The 20,846-nt window shown below is 40.7% G+C and overlaps 1 protein-coding gene across 2 annotated transcripts in view; it reads left to right on the forward strand.

Annotated features, from left to right (window-relative positions):
• zfpm2a (zinc finger protein, FOG family member 2a) overlaps window positions 1-20,846 on the forward strand; it is a 164,486-nt gene that overhangs the window by 51,276 nt on the left and 92,364 nt on the right. For both annotated transcript variants that reach the window (XM_008431811.3, XM_008431810.3), the window contains exon 3: window positions 1,443-1,544. In XM_008431811.3, the coding sequence (XP_008430033.1) occupies window positions 1,443-1,544 (102 nt within the window). The remainder of the gene's footprint in view (window positions 1-1,442; window positions 1,545-20,846) is intronic.

Genomic DNA, 20,846 nt, shown 5'->3' on the forward strand with positions numbered 1-20,846 from the left:
AACTACAAACTACAAGGAGGGTTTAATCCTTCACTGTCACCCAAAAGCATTTGCATGCAAGTCAGTGCAGGTCCATGAGGACACCGGTGTTCTCCTGACAGCTAAAGGGCTATAAATGAACATCCAGTGACTTTAGGTTTACCAGACACCACAACTTTCTGAAGGATAATAATTCCAATTGTAAAGCCAAATCAACACAGAAATAGTTCCCCAGACAGTAAGTAAGCGTTCTTCTATGACCATCTCAGTCCTCAGACCTAAATGACCACTTTATGGTTAACTAAAGAAAGGAGAGGCTAACCAGCACTGTAGATGATCTACAGTGATCGTCTAAAACCAAATGGTCAAAGATCCGCCTCTCTGCACATTCCCATCTTATGAAATGCATAAAGGACAAAACTAAGTGGACGTTACACTACTGCAAAAAGATGACTGTATTTCAAGGCTTTCGACACATCTTTATCCAGGGTTCCAATAAATGGCACTGTCCGCATCCTTTTTCTGTGGAGAATGCATAAAGTAATCCATCGTTTTAATCCTGGCCTGCCTGTCCTTGACCGTTCACTATTGGGTTTAAAACATCAAAGGAGTGAAATAGATCTGGTGACAAAAGTGAAGGAAAATGTTCCACTACAAGCCATCAGCCGCCGCACGCCCCGAGCGAGTTTCGCAGTTCGGAGACACACTGTGCAGCCGCTGTGTCGGCCACATTGGATTTATTCAGAGCGCCACACTGGAGGCACCTCCTAAGCACTGATTTATGTTCCCATAAACTTTGAGCGCAAACTGTGCTTACTGTAGACATGCAAAAATAGATTTTATTTTTACAGTAAGTGTATCAGCGAGCGCTCAACAAGCCCTCCCGTTCGGCGCTACCGCCGCAGACTGTGTTTAACTCGGCCTTTTAGGTACTTACATCCTGCAGAGAGATACCCAAATATCCTTTAGCAGGGCGTGTGTGTGTGTGTGTGTGAGCCCCGAGACTGTAAATCAGCCCCCTACATCCTATAACACACATTCTAGCTTGCTCCACAATAGATCAAAGGGTAATAAATAGCCACCTCTCTCCCACACATTGCTTTCCTTCCTGTTCCACGGGGCTTCCTCCTGTCCCCGCAAGTCCTCCTGGGAAGGCCTTTCACACAGAAGTACACAGCTGGACCCGGTGAGCTCATCGCAGGCGCGCATGTACAAAGCTATACATAAGCGACAAACACACAATGGCTCAAATGTTGCAGGAAAGAGTTATAAAAGCAAGTGATTCTTGCTGGGACACGATCCAAAGTCCATAAGTGCGTACCCTCTGGAAGGGCAGAGCAGTCTATAATGCAAGCACTTAATTAAATTAGGTTTTTGAACATTAAATTTGTGGAGACGTTTGCTCTCATGTGTGCTTTGTGGGACTTATGTTTTTTTTTTGTTTTTTTTTTAACCTTTTGTAGGAGAAGAGGACGGCAACCGAGAAGCAGGAGATGTGGAAATGGAGGGCCAAGGAGAGAAGAGCAGGAATGCTGCTGCTGGGCCTGAAGAATGGGATGGTCCAAGTAAGAACAGCATCTCTATCACTTTATTGCCCTGCATGGTTTAAAGGAAAGATATTTTGGTGGTGATTAGGGTAAATGAACAGGGTGGGTGGGTTTTTAAGCAGGACTGCACATTAAATCAGAAATATATCGTTACACCTGATGGCTGATGGAGACCTCCAGGAGGCTAAAGGTCACAGAGAATGTTGGAACCACAGATAAAGAAGAGAGCAGCAAGGAACATGTTGATTTATCGCAACTGATATCATCATCATCATCATCATCAATAGTGACACCATCATAAGGTTTTCTAATGTAAATCCAGATTTATGATCAAAGTAAGAATCCACATTTTCTTTCGAGAAAGTGATTCATAAATCAACAACTTAAGTCCAGATTTGACCTGTCGGTTTTTATTCTTAAATTTTTCAGATTAGAAATTAAAAATGGGTCATTTTCATTATTGTACAAAAAATATTTTGATTTAAAAAAATCTTATACTCTCTCACAGCGTAACAATAAACTCTCGATGATGCTACAAATCCACATATCACTGTTACCACTCGTGTTGGAGCAATTGTTTGAACATAGCAATAAAATGCTGTTAATGTTTAAAATATGACTGAATGAAATGATTTTCTACTGTTTAGCAGACCGGTAGCTTGTTTGATGACGTTTATCTTTTAGAGCAGTTTATTTTTGTGATGCTCTGACTGTTAGATTTATAGCCAAAACAACATTTTTTAAAAATAGTTTGACACTTTTTTTGCCATTTCAGTAAATGCCATAACATTTTAAGTCGTACCTTTAGCTTAGCATGGAGAGGAAGCTCCAAGAGAAGATGCTAACTTTGGCATCTTTAGAGGCTAACATTCAGCTGGATTCTTACAGTGTTATTTAATTTTTGGAGACCTAGCTTTGATGTGAAATATTTTTGATGTTTTAATATCAAAAGTCCTCTTTAAACTATAAACTGTTAAAATTAACTAAAGATTAATAAATAAGTTGGAAGTCAAGACTATTCAGTTATATTTGGTGATTTAAACAAGACACATTTTAGTGACTGCTCTACTTAAAAGAATCATATCATCCAGCCTAGATGCACTTTCTCCAAAATGTTTGTGGGAGAGACGGATAATAGAGGGAGCTAGATTGTTGCACGGCAATCGCTGTTCAGCCAAAGCCTGCACACACACTGCTGAACAGACAAAATATGACTCCTTTTACTGCATAAAATGACCTCCAGAATTTATTCCAGGTACATGAGTTTGTAAAAAAAAAGAGAGAGAGAGAAAGAGGGAGATGAAAAAGCGAGAGCTGTAAAAAAAAAAAAAAAAGTGGATTTGGGCAAGTTTTCCTCGCTAGCTCAAAGCCCCCTGGGGTGTGTATTTTATACTGACAGTGAATCAGTGTTATCGCACCTATCAGATAATGCATTTATCATTAAATTTCACATTTGCATTTAAATCTGGGGAAGGAAATGAGCATTGCTGGCTAAAGATAAGAGCGCTGGGACGACAGTAATAAACCATCACTGTGATCAGTCAGGAGACAGGGCTGAGGGGGTCAGCTCAGAACTATGGGGGCCGTGACAAAAAGAAGGCATCACAAGCGGCGGGAAGAAGAAAAAAGAAAAAAAAAAGTGCTTTTGGGCGAGAAAACGCTGAGCTTAAAAATACTACTGTGAAAGAGAAGGATGGATGTAGCATGACTGGATGTATGACTGGCTGTAATTATGCTTCCTCGTTCACTTAGTCATTAGAATGAGAATTAGGGGCTCAGAACCACGAGGCTGGACAGGCAGCTGGCAGGGAGGGAGAGAGGAAAGTTGGGATTTCATGGAAGACAAAGTGTCTCTTGTTTTTAGTGAGGGAAGTTAAACTCTGGAGGTAGTGATATGAGAGTTGATGCATATTTCATGTTTTACAAAAGCACAACATGTCTGGATCCAAGTTGTCAAAAACATCCTATGCTCTGTCCTAATCTGTGAAGAAAAAAATGACAACTGGCTGCATGAGTCTTTCGTTCTAGGGTTGCACCGATTGCAGTTTTCTGACGCATCGCTGGTGATCGATCTTTAAAAATCCTGAGGATTTTGGCTGATACTGTTTTTTTTGGGGGGGGAAATCCAGGGAGATTCCCCATTCATACTAAGGAAAGACACCCACACAGCATGATGCAGCCACCACCATGTTTCACTATGTGGTTGGTATGTTCAGGTTGATATGCAGTGTAGCATTGGATGTTGCAAGGAGGATGTAAAGTTTGATTTTGGTCTCATTTGACCAGAGTACCTCCTTCCATGCTGCTGTTTCTCCTACAGGGTTTGTTTCTAACTACAAGCAGCGCTTACTAATTGTAGGGCTAGGCATTTATTGTATCATTTATCATTTATTGTGATAAATTTCTTATCGTGATAAGAATTTTGATTTGTTGTTTTCACAATAAATTTCCATTTATAATGTTTTTAAAAAATCCTAAACAGTCCATATTGTCGGAATTGCTGTTTTTTTTACTGTTTTCTACACTTTTCTACACTTTTTTGTTCAGTGAGAGCATCAGTAAATATCAATAAAGTTGAAAATCTGATTAAAAGCATGTGTTGTACTGTGATAGAAATCATACTTTTTTATTTGACTGGTGTCCTAAAAATGAGCATTAAAAATGGTTTTAAAGAGCAGTATTTGTGGGGGTTTGATTGCTATGCCATGCAGTCAAAGACGTAAAGAGTTCCTCTCGCCACTCTAGTACCACAAAATACTGTGATAAAACTTTAAGTCCGTCTCTAATAGTTATTGTTTCAACAGTTTCAGTTCATAAATATTCCCTGACAAACCACTACCCGAAGACTGAATTATTCACAGGTGAAATGTAGGAATTTCTGCTACTAATTACAATTGTGCACTTTTCAGATTTTTATTCGCAAACTTTAAAAATCATGTCTCGTTTTCCTTCTGTTTTACCAAAATGCACTACTTTTTGTTGGTCCGTCACATAAGATCCCAATTAAATGCACTGGCGTTCGAGTAATGTGACAAAACGTGGCATGTTCAAGGGGTGTGAATACTTTTGCGGCTAGGTTATCGGTTCAACATCTCCCACTTGTTTGCTTGACATTTGTATTATGTACCGGCCGATTAATGAACGATGTACAGCGAGGCATTCACGCCCCTGCTGCGTTTTCTCAATGGGCCGGCGTAAAGTGGGCCGAAATTAATCTCGCCGCATAATAATGCCATTCACTCTCTCATCACTGCTGCCATGAAAGGTCATTTCCCTTTTTAATTTTTCCCATTGTGCCGGGAAAAGTCAGATGGGCATGTTATAATTTGAATAAAGGGGGGAGAATCAGACAATCAGATAGGGACATTTGAAATGACATGACTTCCTGTTTAAAGTGATTAAAAGCAAATTTATTTAGTTGGAGACTGTCTCCCCTTTAATCTCTTTGTAAATGTTCCGATAGTTTCGACATTCAGAAGTTCTTTGTTATTCTTTGGCTTAAGTTTAAGCAGCTGTGATTAGGATCACCAACAGATAATTTTTAATCACAGCGCGCGTGCGTGCATCTGAATGGGCCGTGTTAATGTCCGCCACATTAAAAGTGAGCGAAGCCTTTTAATGAGGTGGGCTGACTCGGAACAAGCCCACCTGCTTTGGTGACTCTATTGAAGCACCTCCATGCCCGTTTTCCCTTTTGCTGAGTAACAACAAAAGCCTTTTACAATCTACATCCTGTAATTGAACGCTCTTTTTTTTGTGTGTGTGTGTGTGTATGTGTGTGTGTGTGTGTGTGTGTATGTTCGCCGCATTTCATCTCTACTTTAGTAAGTCATGTCAAGTGCTGTCCACGATTGCCTCGTGTTCTCTGATTGTCTTTTCTGTGTGGAACGGTGGAGGAGCGAGCTGAATGAGTCACTATTAATCTGATAGCCGGCTCCTCTCTGTGTTGTTCAGAGAGCCGGGTCTCTGATGTGGAACACCCAGTGAGTTCCCTCTCTCTCTCTTTCACTCTCATTCTCTCTACAAGTATGTCCTTAAGCAAGTCTCCACACTGATCTTCTGTCTTGTGTTCACTCCTCGTCACGGATGTTTCCCAATCAGACGCTGATTCCTGAGATAGGGCGTCGAGCCATTGTGTTCGTTTTCAGAGACTGGCGCCGATAGGGATCTGACTCGGTTTCTCCCACTTGCTCTCCTCGAGGCTAATTGTGGATGGTGTTAGCTAACTGTGCTAATGAACTTGTTCTCCGTCTTATCTAAATGGTTTCTCGTGTAAACCACACCCTCTTCTGAAAATCAGGAAACTCCCAGCAAGGTTTGTTTGGAATCCAGGAGATTTTCAGGAATTTCACCATTGAAATTTTGTGTAAAATGGTCAGAAGTTTTTTTTGTTTGTTTGTTTTTGCTTTGGCTGGTCAGTGCAGTGGCTAGACCAGCTGCCTTACACCATAAAGGTCCTGAGGCCTGAGAGCAATTATTATATTTACTTTGGTGAATGTGTGAGTTTTCTCTGGGTATTTTGCAATATCCAAACATGGATGACTGGTTCTAAGTTAGCCATTTGTATATGAAAAGTTTATGGATGCGACACATGGATGAATGGATATAAAAATGATGAATGAATGGATGCTTAATAAAAATATGATTTTTATTAAGCAATGAGTTAAGTTACTACTTTCTGAATCACTCTAAGAGCCAAAGGCTTCGTTCACACAGCAGCCGAATGTGATCCAAATCTGCTTTGTTTTGCCCAAATGTGACCCGTATCCGACTTTTTCACTGGAGTGTGAGTGGCCCAATTCCAATCTTTTCACTCCCCCTTCCTAAAACACAAAAATCTCATTTGTGTCATTTCCTTATGTGGAACTAAAACAGATCCGTCTGTTTTCAAAGTGTCTTCAGTTTGAACGTTCATGAAGCTTTTTTGACTCTTAACCTCATTGATGTGAGATGTGTCATAATTCTGCAACAAAACAAGCCACAGGACAAAAACAATGGCTGAAAATTATAATCCATGAGTATATGAACTCAGTATCACATCACAATCCCACCATTCCTGACTCTGACTATGCATCCAAACAGACTTGTCTACATAAGTCGCAGTCAATGCTCCACAAAAGACCATTGCTATTAGTTGTGCTTTTTGTTAGCTTTCCTCATTTTGTTATGATCTTGTGACGATCCAGACAGCTCCCATTGCTGAATGAACTTTTAAATTATTCCACGTCATAAAATGATCCATTATTACTTGCGTAAACAGTGCACAGCAGTGAGGCGTATAAGTTCTTCTTCTTCGGGTCGCTTTGGGATCGTAAACTGTTCATACAGAAGTCTGACTGCGGTCGCATTTCATTTCATCAAAGGGCATTGAGACCTTCTGTGTGATGGTAGCCGGCACGGCCATACCACATGGAAACATCAAGTCACGCAGAGCATTACCCAACCTGATGTAAAATCTGCTCTTTGGCCGAGGAAAATCACTCTAAAGTCAGGAGAAAATACAACCCTGTTGAGGCTGTCGGGGTTACTGGAGGCACATTTTCATTAAAAGCTCGCGGTGCCAAACTGAGGCCGTGGAGTTTGAAAGGCACGGGCATTTACAAGGCAGAGAGGATGCAGTAAAAGACACCGATGGTTTGGACACCGACGTCCAGCGAAGGAGCAGACCTGACCTGACATTAAGAGTCAGGATCAGGTTCTTTTAGATGCTTTGATTTTCACCAGTAGTTTCTTCCCTCCTTTAAAAAAAACATATTAGGTTGGCAGTACAGCTTTTGTACCAGGAAGGATGCAAAACAGCTTACAGGATGAAAAACTTGCTATCACAGCAGAGTGAGAGCTTTAGAAGGAAATGGTGTTGTTTCATTATCGTAATAAGTAATTTTTTTTTTTTTTTTTTTGAGTCACAAATGAGTGACCTACCACAGAAGGAGGGGCAGATGGAGGAAATAAGTGTGGCCAGAGTGGCAGCAGAAGAAATATGATTACCTTTTTACTCAAATCTCTTCTATCGGTGGACTGATGGCCAGGTTTCTATAGCCAGCTGGACGCCTGCCAGGGCGAGGCAGGGGTCATCCGAAGGAGTGGCCATCTGATTCACCCAAAGATCACATTCACACACACTGAAATACTTACACATCAATAAAAATTTAAAAGGAAAAAAAAAACACATCCCAGACATTTATTTTACACCCCCTCCCTTCTTTCCCTTTCAAGACATCAAACATGCACATGCTGAAAGCACAGCTTCACTCACATATAAAAAAAAGTCTCATTTTTTTGACTCCAGCCAACCCAGAAGGGGGATTTGTGGCCAATCCATCTTCTGCCACACTCCAAAGAACAAAAACATGAAAAAAGAGAGAAATATAACAATGGCCATTTCAGGTTTAATGCACATATGTCATGCTAGGAGAAAACCAAGGACCAGATGGCCGTGATACCGTGGCAGGTGCCTCGACAAATGTTTGCGGTCACCCATGCTGCTATTTATATCGAGCCGAAACACAGACAGGCAAATATTTGCAACAGGACAGAGGGGCCCTTTATGTTGAGAGGTCAGAATGATCATCAATATAAACAGATGGGATCAAACGTTCTGGACACCTGTCGAATAAAAATGAGCAATTATTTCGATTGTCGATAACTTAAGGTAAACTAAAGAAAAAAGAAAACGGAACAAAAATCAAAGTGTGTTATTCTAAAATGTGTTCTTTGTGACCCACAATTTTTAACCCACAGTTCATCAGAAGGATTAAAGGAGGAGTTCTGAAACTTTGTGTTCATAGTACAAATCGGGGAAAGGTCAAAGGAACATCTAGAGATGAGCAAACTGATGGCAAGCTTAATTAATTTTGGCAATAAAGTTTAATGAGTAATCTAATTTTATTAGTGATTTTACCTTCATTGCTTTTCATGTCCTCATCTATGTGCGATAATGAAGGAAATAAACTGGACCTAAAGTGTAACCAGACACTGTAGCATCCCAACTGAGGTAAAACTCACAGATACCCAGAGACAAAATACACATGAAGCTCCTGGAATAATGTCTGCTTTCAGTGAACTGCCTAAAATAGTTGGACAGAAAATGACCTACATTTATAGGGAGGTTTTAAATTATGCATTTAAAAAAATTTTCCATTTGAAATAATCATAATAAAAAGAAACCTTATTTTTTTGGCCTCTTTGCCACTCCAACACAGGTTAGCTGGGTTTAGAAATGCTCACACATGTCCACTCGGACACACTAAAGGACTTTCTGACTCTGGTCTCCTGGTTCTGTTTGATTACACCACCTGATTACAGTTGCCTTTGATTCCCAATAACTGGAACATTGATCAATATTTTTAAGCAATATTTCATGATGATTATTCTTAATAATTTTGATGATGAGATTTGACAATGTATTTTTACTGTTCATTTAGTAATTGGTTATTGTTTGATGTTTTTATGGTGTAAAGCCCATTGAACTGCCTTGTTGCTGAAACGTGCTATTGCAAATAAACTTGACTTGACTCGACACAAATGGTGAAAGAATATTGAGAACACAGTCAAATGCAAAAAATCTTTCATCTTACTATGTAGAGGACGTAATAAGATGCTCTCAAACGTATTTACTTGGTACTAAGCTAACGTTAGCATTCTCTCTCTTTTTATAGGACTTGTTGATAAGTCGGCTCACAACATATTATGAGTCGGAAGACAAAACATCCGCAGAGTTGTTCTCTTGTTTCCTAAGCTAGGACTTTTGCTCTAAATGCCGTAATTATGAATAACTGGTATGTAGGAGAGTCCTTGTCACACACCTTGCTCTAAAGATGAGCAGTGGTTCCGATTCACTTTGCTCTTCAGCCTGGATCTTGGTCTGAATCTGGACTTCCATCATTTACTGGTTCTGAGCATGAATAATTCCAGATACCTTTGCGGCGAGACTTTACTGCGAACACATTTCAACAGTCAAGTTGCTCTCGGGGAACGAGAAATTTTCCAACTCATCACCCGAGTCCATTATAAAGTCGGGGTGTCGTCAGGGAGGGAGGGGCGAGCCGAAATGAAGCAGAGAGACAAACGGCGCACCCAGATGCAGATTAGGCTGCAGAAGATGAGGGTGTAAAAGGGATTTAATGGTAGGATGGATTAGAGAAATCCTTGTAACAATGTTAAATAATTATGGTTCCAGCCGAGATCAAAGCACCATTGATTGAACCCCTCAAGCCTTCAGCACGCAAAGTCTTGGAAAGCAAAGATTGGTAAACTCGTGCTCAGACCACTCCGGCTGCTCCACTTAAATTGGATTGGAAATATTAGGATATAGATGAATCCTTCAGGAGGCTTTTCGCAAAGCTTTTGTCACCGGAAATGTAGCTTGGGAGCGCTATGAAAGGTTTGATAGTGTACTGTCTCGACAGAATCATAAGAAGAGGGTGTCGCAGCTGTCTCCGCTGATACCTAAGCGTTTTAAGTAGACTTATAGACACACTTGACTGTTATATCAGCAAACCGAAAACTTTCGGCGCAGGCTTTTCGTTCAAGGTTTTATTTTTTATTTTTTTATCACCCCCCTTCCCCCTCTCTCCACCTCACACTCCGCCACCCCACAACACACACACACACACTCCGTCTCTCCTTCGTCATGTAATCAAGAAATTTGGACGTGCATCATTGCAATTCCTCCACAGAAAAGGGAAGGTTTTTATCTCGCTCCTCCAGAGGTTTATTCAAAGTCTTCTGACAAGTCTCACAAAACATGACTGACACTGCGATTGCTGATACAGATGATGAAAGTCCATCAGCCGGCTCCTCGGCGAGTTCTGGGCTCTGGGTGATGTAAAATTAAATTGCAATCAAAGTGCCTGAATGTAAACAACGACTTGCCACCTCTCTAAATACGCTTTGTTTCTTAAGAGATTGCCGACGAAGGCCTCGCGTCGCCTGCGTCACCTGTGTGTGGAGAAAACACCCCCACCCTCTCCGAACCGCACACACAGTGATGAATGATGAAATATGCAACAAAGAGATTAGACAAATCACTGTACTCCTGTGCCGCTTCGCCTCGATGCAAATTTAGCCACTGATCCGCTGTATAAGAGGCTTTATGAGGGAACTTCATGGTTGTTAGTTATATAATCTAAAATAGGGCAAAATGCAATCACCGTTCTTATCATCTGAGGAAGATGTCACTATATTCTGCTCCAGTTTTTTTCCTCTTTTCTTCTTTTTTTTCGCGCATCTGTGGGATGATGCGCGGAAGCCGAGAACGCTGTAATAAGATCATTGACTTCCAGCCATTTTGTCCGCATTTCTGTCCACTCACAATGGAGTCTTTTGACTGTAATTACGATTTTCAGATGATTCACGCAGAAAGAAGGGGGGTGGGGGGGGGGAAATAGAGCCACTGCTAAGTATGGCCATGTTAAAGAAAGCGCAGCTGGTGGTGATGGTTCTGCCTTGGGGGGGACGTGACACCCGTTGCATCTTTCTTTAGAACGTGTTTGTTCTGCAGCAGTTGCCCTCCGAGGCGCTGTGGCTGCTCAGGTTTTTTTTTTTTTTTTTTTGAAGAGGTATCGTTGTAATTGGCTGAATATGTGATGTGTGTGTTTAGCATTAGCATGGAGACTCCCCATGCAATCGTCGCTGGAGGATATAGCGCTGGGTAAACTCTGGGATTGCTCTGTTGAAACTTATTCACATGTGCAATGCTTCCATTTCTTGCCGCCCGTGTTAAATAAAAATTCTAGTTGAGTGAATTTGGGTTAAATGATTAAAGTTTTCTTTTTTTCCAATCCAAGTCCCCAAATTGTGCATAAATTCTTATGCGTGTGTTGAGTTTTACTGTCAGCAAGTTTCCAGTTGGGCTCAACTGAGCTGATTTTCACTCAATGCTCCCAAATCCTCAATACTATTCTGAAAGTATTAATACCTCTGAAAACTCAAACTCAGACAGATTTTGTAATAAGCAATTTTTAAATCTTTCAACAGAGTCTTAACTAGGTTCAGGTCTGGACTTTGAGTGGTCCGTTTTAGCCTGAATGTGCTTTCATTTAAATCAGGTCTGGCTTGTTTTTGTCAAGTCTTTTGCTGCCTCTAACAGGTTTTATTGCTGGTTTTCTCAATATTTTCCACCGTGCTTCACAACACTTCTTTCTGCTTTCCTAGCATCCCAACAGAGTGATGCTGCCACCACCGTGTTTCACTGTAGGGACATGTTAAGGGTGCTGTTGCATTTTTAATTTTCGTCCATAGCAAAGGGCTTTGGGTGTAGACCATCAACCAAAGCAGGGGTACCCAAACAGTTTGGCCTGTCATTTTTTAAAAAGAAATAAGACCAGTGAGTGAGGATTAGTTAGTGAATGAAATATACATTTCATCATTTAAAAGTCATATTTAGTATATTAGTGTAACAATTTTTTTCTTACATTTATTTATTTCATCATGCAAATACATTTAATTATCTGGTTGGTGTCTTGTGACCCCCCTGGGGAGGTCATGACCTTCACTTTGCCTACATTTCCAATGAATTCTGTGGTTAGTCTTTCCATTTTGATGCTGCACAGAGGGAGCACTGTTGCCTTGTAGCAGAGGGTACTGGGTTCGGATCCCAGCTTGGGGCCTTTCTGTTCTCCCTGTTTCTGCACGGATTCATCTGGGACCTTCTAAGGAAAAATTTATTTATACTGAGATTGCACTGCATAAAAGGGAATTTAATTTACTAATTGTGACCTGAATAAAAGAGTAAAGAGGGCTGAATGCATATGGGTTTCTTTTTATAAAAAAGTTGAACAGCAAAGCTCTACATTTTATTGGCCTATCATAAAGTAAAATGAATAAAAAAATTATTGAAGCATGTAGCTGTAACAAAAAGTACAAGAAGGTAATGATACTTTTGCATGGAAGTGTAGAGTATTGTTCCTGTCTATGTAGCGCATTTGTACCAGAGTACTGTCTTCACACTGATTGGTTGACAGCCTTCTGTTGACGATTGTCATGCCAACCCTGCCTCCTCTTTGGAGGTGGGCGTGTGGGTAGGGCCTGTTTGTCAAGGGAATTAAAGTCCCCCCAAATAATAGCAATAATCATGATTCTGGAAAGTTAATAAAAATGGCATGCTCTCCCCCTGATCGTGCAAATGTTGTGGTATTCAATTATGCAATTTTCATTGGCATATTAATCATCTTTTCAACAAACAACCCACCGTTAATTAAAGCAAAGCATGGATAAAGACGTGTTGCCGGATCATCACTCCGTTTATCGCCGCTCGCACACCCGCAGTTAAGTAAATTCAGGCTGTGAGATGAATTTCAATGGTCTCCCTGTTCCTTCGCTCAGTGTGTTTGTGCTTGGCTGTATAGGTAACCTTATATTTATGCACATCATGTTACAGGTGTGGGATTTGGGATGTTTTACAGAAAATAATACAATTGCTAATTATTTTAGTTATTTGACTTTTTTTCCTGTCTCTCACACATTTTCCCATCAGATTTGAATGAAAATTGTCACTGATTTGGTTTGCTACAGGTGAATCATTTAAGATTTTGTTATGACTTCCGACTGGCCACACTAAATATGTAGCGACTCTCAAAGTGTTCACAGCTTGGTTTCCATCATTCTTCTTGTACAATTCAACTGAAAACAAAAGAAATGGAGGGAAAAAATATATCAATATTTGGGCATTTAGTTATTGGCTAAAGCCAATATAATCAGGGAGGTAATAAAAGATAAAAATGATCTCATTGGACAAACGTATCAGTCAGGAAAAGGGTATTAAAAAATCCAATGTTATTTTATTTGCATAAAGGACAATTTCATCAAGTATTGTTTAATCAGCTGTGTTCTCCATGTTGATGCATCACAAGAAAATTAGAAACAAGTCACCGGAGCAGAGACACAGAAAAAAATTAAAACACCCATTTCTAAGAAAATAGTGACTTTGAATTATTTATTTTTTTTTGGCAAAATATACTTTTTAAGCTCTGTATTTGAACTCAGCTTGCTTACAGAATCAATCTGTGCTTTTTTGGTCAGGCAGGAGAAACTCCCAGCTGATTAACATACCAGGGTGTATCGGCTATTCACACGCTTTTGATGTAGGTTTCAGCCAATAAGATGAAAGCTTGAAGGAAGCACATGGCTAATTACGAGCCATGTGTCTCCACCACATCACCTGACCACATGCATGTGTGCTGGAAAGCTGGAGATGTAGGATTGTATTTCTCGGCATCATTCAACCATATGACATTAAGATTTTGACATTACTTAGCAAGAGACTAGCACTAAGTTTGTCAAATTAGTAGCTGTCTATTTAGCTATTTTTATAGTAGATATTTGGTGAAAAACTGTACAAATGTACATCATTCCTCACTGCGCTGGATAAATGTTCTATTATTAATGTCTCCTGTTAAGTATTAATGTCTCCTATGAATTCAAAAAATGGTTAATGGAAGCGGCATTGAAGAGAAATATTGACAGTGGTGTTCGATCACATTTCTGCATAAAACACGGAAACAAACTTCTGACCAATCGCACCACACTTTGCAAACAGCTCTGTTGAAATTGGATGGCTCTCTGAGAACAAAATGATGCAATTTTCATCACGTGTCTACATAAGTCAGTGGATTTCATTTGGCCTCAAAAGTGCGCAAATTGGAATTACGAATATGTTTGCTTAATCTAAACACAGTAATATAGAAAACGACTCGTTTTTCGATTAAAAGTTTTTGCACTAGGATTATGTGGTTCTTTGACCATATCTAAATTAGCACATTTCCTAAAACTGCAATAAAACACTTTTTTGAGTCATGTGATCAACAGGCGGATGTTACTACTGGCAATAAAGACAAAGGAGTGGTAGGAGGATGATGGCGCTGCATGTTATTGACTTTTTGTGTGAACCAAATGATTCACACATGATTTTATTTGCATTTCTCATTTAACAGAAACACTTCATTATGCAAAATTGTGTTCTTTCAACATTAGCGGAATATTGACAAAACTTTGAATGCTGCGCACATTTGTAATGAAAATGAATCTAATAAGATCCTATTTCTGCACCTTAGATGAAGTATGTGGGAGCCTTAAGACATCCAGAACCGGTCTTACTTTCTTTTTTCCTCTTCCGTTTTCCCCTGTGTGCCTTGCTCATTGCTGGCAGGGGATGGAGATTACCGGGGATCTGGGAAGATACGGACTTCTCTCTAATCAAAGCTCTGCTGTCATTCAGTCGCTAAATAGAAGTAGGGAAAATGTCTTGGTGACGGGAGAAACCAGTCAGGCTGTGCAAGTGCCGGCAGAGGAATGGGGGGAAAAAATGAGAATTCAAGGCATCTGCAGACGTGCTGCTTGTCCCCCGTCCCTCATTGTGGAGCAACTTTATCAGCACCAGCCGCTCACCCACTCGCTAAACTGGAGGGCCAGTCGCCTCTTAACTTAAACATAAGATCTTTGTGGTTTGAAGCACTCGGCTGCTCTGCTCCCAGTGTGGAGCTGAAAGGCAAACACGAGTCCAGTGTCGCCGTCTGCCATCAGAAAATCACACCTCATGGAGAACTTGTTTGTGCTGCGCTAGCTCGAATCTAAATGCACTCAAACAGACTGTTGCACCGGAGCAAGATCCCCCACCTCCACCAGCGCCATCCCTCAAAAGAAGAAAAAAAGAGAAAGATGATGGAGAGAGAAAGAGGAAGAGAGATGGAGATGGAGAAAAGAGGCGGAGGAGTGAGAAAGGGGGAGAGAAAAGTCAAAAACCTCCACATAACAATGCCGGAGAAAAATCAGAACATTTTCCACCGAAAGATGGGCCATTTCCAAATCCTTGTGCCCTATCAGACAAATTAAAGTAAATCAAGCATGAAATGAAGCAGAAGAGCCCGGAGATAAGGCTCCTTTAAGTCGTTTACAGATTAGGACAGAGGAAGAGAGAGAGAGAGAGAGGGAGAGGGAGAGAGGTGCATCTGGTCTCTGGCTGTGAAGGAGGCTAGTTTCTCATTTCACAATAGCAGGCTGTGTATAGGATTACTCTCCCCTGTCACCGACATGAGGAGCGGTGGGGGAATAGACGTCCACAAGAAAACGTGTCTAAATATGTACCCCCCCCCCCACCTCAGAAACCGTTCCGGACCCGGGACCTCTCAGCGCCGGGGAGGTGGGGGGGATTCAGATGCCATGATAAGCTCACGCGAGCCGGGCGGCGTACGTCTGAGCCGCTCCATGCCTTCCGTTTGTCATTTTGGACGCCTACTTCACCTTTTTCTTTTTGCTCAAGTGGATTCATCACACGCACACACACACAAAAACCCAAAGCGCTCTGGGGATTGGCCGCAACGCGTCACGTGACTGTACGGCTGTCAAGAAGAGTTGGTCTATGGGGGGGGAGAGAAGAGTTGTTAAATTATATCCTCAATATAGTTTTAGGTTGTTTTGTTTTTTTTTATTGCTCAGTAAACTGGGTTGTTTAATTTTGTATTTCCTGCTTCTGTTTTCTGCCTGACATCAGCAGATTATTTGCGGTTGTATTTTTAGGCCTTGTTTAATTGCGGAATTAGACTTTACAGTGTTCAACACACACACACGCCTTCGCGGAGACACACGCTCCCCCGGAGACACACGCTCCCCCGGAGACGCCCGCCGTCTCCCACACGGGGGAAAGAGGCCTTGTGCCTCGCCAGGTTTCGTCTCATTCTTTCCGGGGTCGAGGTTGTGGGTCTGAAACCCACGACCTTGGCCTTGCCGTGCCTCGGAGTCTTGGGTTTAGCTCCGGTATCGCGCCATCTCAGAGCATTTTAAAAATACTCCTGAAACTCAATGATTTAACCCGCTTTTTTACGCTGTTCGCATCAAAACTGGATGAAAAGGAGCTTAATCCATCTTATCTGGTGACTGTCAAACCACTCGCGCTAAAACCTACTCACAAAAGACAAGTAGGTCACCCAGGAAAGAAATAAACAGAATTCCCTGTTACTCAGGGGAAGTTCAGCCTGGTAATTGACTTGGGGGAAGAAGCATGAGCAGATGCTTTTAAAAAAAGTCACTTTCTGAATTAACTGCAGAATGTTGAACAAGCGAGAAGACACTGTTTACTGGTCACTTTCTTCTTCTTTGGTGATACATATACTTGTATTTCTGGATTTCAAACCAATGTTAAATTTTACCTTGTTATGATAACCATACTGCTTCAAATCATTTGTATCCCATTCAATAAATTAAACTATTGAAAAGCGCCCATTTATTTTAGAAACTTTATCACTAATTGAAACGCATCATAAGGATTCCTGTTAACTTTGATAATGTCCCACTAGCAGCTGATGAAAACATGTTTAAAATTAGAATGTTACTTCAGACCAATAAAAAGGAATTTTAAGACACAGGAATGTGACCTTACTGAAAACACTGTTTTTACTTCTAAATGTAAACTAAAGTAAAAATCTAGGGGAAAAAAAACCCCGGCTAGATTTTGTGTTTTTCAAGTATTTATCATGATTTAGCTCAAAATCTTAACCAATTTTGCTTAAATGTAACATAGTATAACCAGTTGGCATTAGCTAGTAATTAGCAGGGCCTCCAGTCCGGCGCCAATATTAATAGAGTATATGTTGCTTGTAGCTTGACAGTTGTAGCTTTAACAGACTGTAACCTTGACACCGATGAGCAGACTGCTTTTGGTGTCATCCATATTTTTTGAAAGAAATGTAAACAAATGACTTCACATCAAGACTCAAACAGCAACTTCCCTTCTTGCTTTTTTCATCCTGTTGTCTCCCAAGCAGCCTCCAGTCTCACTACACACACACACACACACACACACACACACACACTGACCATCCCTCACTCATCCTGTCACGCTCAGGTAGAGTAATGTCCCTTTGATGGTTTTGAAATTTGAAAGAAAAGCATTTAAACAGATCAGATTGCTGCGGGAGCGCTTTGTGTCCTCTAGATGTTGTCTGTGATATCTGTGTGTGAGGACAGTCATTCTTTAAGTTTTGCTGTCTCCTCTTACATGCCTTCAGCAGGAACTGCAGTGCCTGGCTCAAAGATGGATGCCTCAGAGATTGTTGTCAGCCGTCCTGCTGCTAACTTCTCCTGGCTTTTTGATGAGACCGAGTGTCTGACAGCTGGTATATCTCGGGTGTTCAATGACGCCCAGCTATAGCAGTTCTGTTGTACTGCAGGACTGAGCTTCTGGTCTGTGTGTAAATTTGCAGTAGCAGTTCTGTAAAACGTCCTCGTTTTATACTTTCCTGGTTAGTCCCATTTTTTTTAAAGGGCAAGGCTTCGAACAGATCATTCAGCGAAGGTTTATAATTCGGTAACAACTCAATTTGTCATTTAAAAAAATATTTTATTAGAGATGTGCAATATACATGTTGCACATCTCTAATTAATATAAAAATATGTAGGAAAATGCGGCAATATCAGTACTGGCATCGGCCCAAATTTTCATATCAGTACATCTCTATATTTTATGATATATGATATTCTTGGATCTTGAACTGATTACTGTGAAATCTATTTAGATACTTATAAGCAAATGACTGAACCTATATGGGAATTTAACCCAGATCTTCCCAAATGCAGGATGATATGATATGAGAATCTGTGGTGCAACCAACTTGAAGTGCAATATATAGAAGATGATTTACTAAATTTACTAACTGGCAATTTACTGAGAAATACCTCCAAGGTCATTTATTGACTAGGGTCACTACATATGGTGTTTCATGTTGAAATATGAAAATGTGAAAAAATGAGTCTGAATCTTCTGCCTAACCCCCTCTTAGCCTGTAGGTGGAGATTCACAACTGAAATGCAATAATAACTTTGGCTTGCTTTTCATTTTTATTTATAAATTTTGACTTGTAGTTTGACATATCAGTCTCAACATACACAAGTTGTATTTTAAAAAAAAAATAAATCAGCGTAATTCAAGCCATCAATTTGTAGTAAGGGTGCATCAAAGAATGTGTTCTGATTTCCTTAATTCTGGGAGATCAGTGATTGCCCAACACTTCCATGTGAAGCTGATCTTATCCATTGATCTCATGAAACTCGGCAAAGGTCTAAAACTCAGTTACTGTCCTCTGTTGCTCTGCTGTGAGGTTTGACTGACAGACTCATCCACCAGGTCATGTTTGCAGTCAACATTAGTCAGCCCACCGTTGCCAGCTCAGCAACCTTCTTGTTATATTTCAGACAAAAATACAATTATCGGCAAAAATCTGAATTGGTTGGGCTTTATAAATATTGGCAAAACAATCGGCCAGAAAACTGCCATCGGTGCACCCTCAGTTTGAATCATCAGCTTATAACCAATCCCCATGCCAAACATAGATGAGACAAAAGGAAACAAAACAACAACAACAAAACATGATACTTAAATTTAGCCCCCCATGTTAACGCCAACCCTTTTTCAAGATTCTACACCAATTGGGTTGATTTCTGGTTAAAAATGCAGCTATCTCTAAGTTAGTGTGTTGGACCTAGAGGTAGGTGGAAAGGGGTGAAGCAGTAGGTGTTTTAGGGTTGGGGAAGAGGATGGGAGGGGAGGGTCCCCCAATGTATTAAAACAAATGCCCTTCTCAAAGATAATAGCGCGGGCTGCGGGTTATAAATGATGCATTTTGCTCACCGAGACCTGATAATAGCAGTTTGGGCACAAGGGGAAGAAAGTTCATCGCTCTCTTATCAAAGCTCTGTGACATTTCTCCTTCAGCTGTAAAATTCCATATCACATATCTGCTTTAAAGATGTGGAACCTTTTGTTGAACCGATAGAGCGCGTTCCATTTCGTTCCAATACGGCTCCCCTCTCATGGTATATTAATTTATAGCCCATTTGCCGGCTCCGTAACGCAGCCTATCACCGGAGATGACTGGGATTCGGCGGGACGTCTGCGGATTGCCGCACACAGGTTATTGAACTTTGAACAGCAGTAATTTATTTGCTTTGATTCAAAGGCGCTGCTTGATATCAAGGAGTATGGTGTGTGTGTGGGTGTGTGTGTGTGTGTGTGCGTGTGTGAAGTCAGAGCGCGACGTGCCTCTCTCCACTTGCTCTCACTCATTCTTTGTTTTCCTGCAGCATCCGTCCTTACTGTTAATACACTGCCGATAACCGGGGGAAGAGGCGAAATCAACCAAAGGCTGCTAATCAGGCTGTTTCTTTTTCTGCCACTGGCGGCTCCTTTTGGTTCAAGTGGCGTCTTTGAACTAGTTAAGGAAGTTAAATTGACGTTAAACACACCTTGGTCAGGTCTGTTTGCTTTGAGCCTACTGTAGAGAAAATTTGTCATCCGTCTCCATTAACACGTCCACTTCACACTGCAAATTACAAAAAAAAGAAAGATATCTGCACTTAATGTGCACTGAAAGGAAACAATGACATACAGTTTAATATATGGCTGCTCAGTTTATACTTCTTTCTGCTCCTTTTCATTCATGATTTCTTTTAGTTGTTACATAATGCATTCATATTTATTGAGTGAATGAAATGGAAAAACAAAATGAAATAATAGAGGTGTAATGTGATAACTTCCTGAAGGTGGCGTTTCAGAAAGAGCAGGAGTTTTTAAAAAGGCAGAGGCCCAATTTCAAGGCCTTAAGCTACAAAGTCAAACTTCTTTTGAGTCATATTTTATATATAAATAGCATTTCATAACAACTTAAGGCAACTTGATTGTTATAAAATGGCATTATGTGCCTGGAAAACATAATACTGCCCCTTTAACTGTGCTTTTAGGATGAATCCAAGGATATAATTTTCATAAAGCAAAAAAACAAAACAAAAAAAACTGTTTTTGACTTGAATGACACAACTGCTGCAAACCCTTCTAGTCTCTGTAAGGTTGGGTGAAAGGCGAATGCAGCGTATACTTGGTGAAATAAAAATGTTTCTTTATAAATAACTGGAAATGAAAAGAGAAAATTACAAGCTGAAGGATTGTTAAAAATCCTTTCTTTATATCTAATGACATCATTCAAAGGTAGAAAGTGGCAGCTCACCTCTCTGCCTGTCAGTGGCTCACACCCACTTATTCTTTAGATCATAGCAGGCTGGCGTCCCGCCACCGAGGAGCTCATTATCTCTCAGTTGTACGACACCGGAAGGAGAGGGGAACGCCCTGTTTCTCACCGCAGCTAAAAAGAAAGACAGGACACACATGCACACTTAAAAAAAGAAACAAAAACAAACAGATGCCAGCATGGAGAATCTTGGGTGCTATCTGAGGAGGATCTCCCCACACAAAGGGACATTCATTGGTCTGCCAAGTATCTGTGGAGTGCAGGGACAGACCCTGGAGTCTAGCGACAGATGATGATCTTATCGAAG

Source organism: Poecilia reticulata, chromosome 16 (genome assembly GCF_904066995.2).
Source record: "Poecilia reticulata chromosome 16, P_reticulata-male-v2, whole genome shotgun sequence".
In the NCBI taxonomy this organism is placed as follows: Eukaryota; Metazoa; Chordata; class Actinopteri; order Cyprinodontiformes; family Poeciliidae; genus Poecilia; species Poecilia reticulata.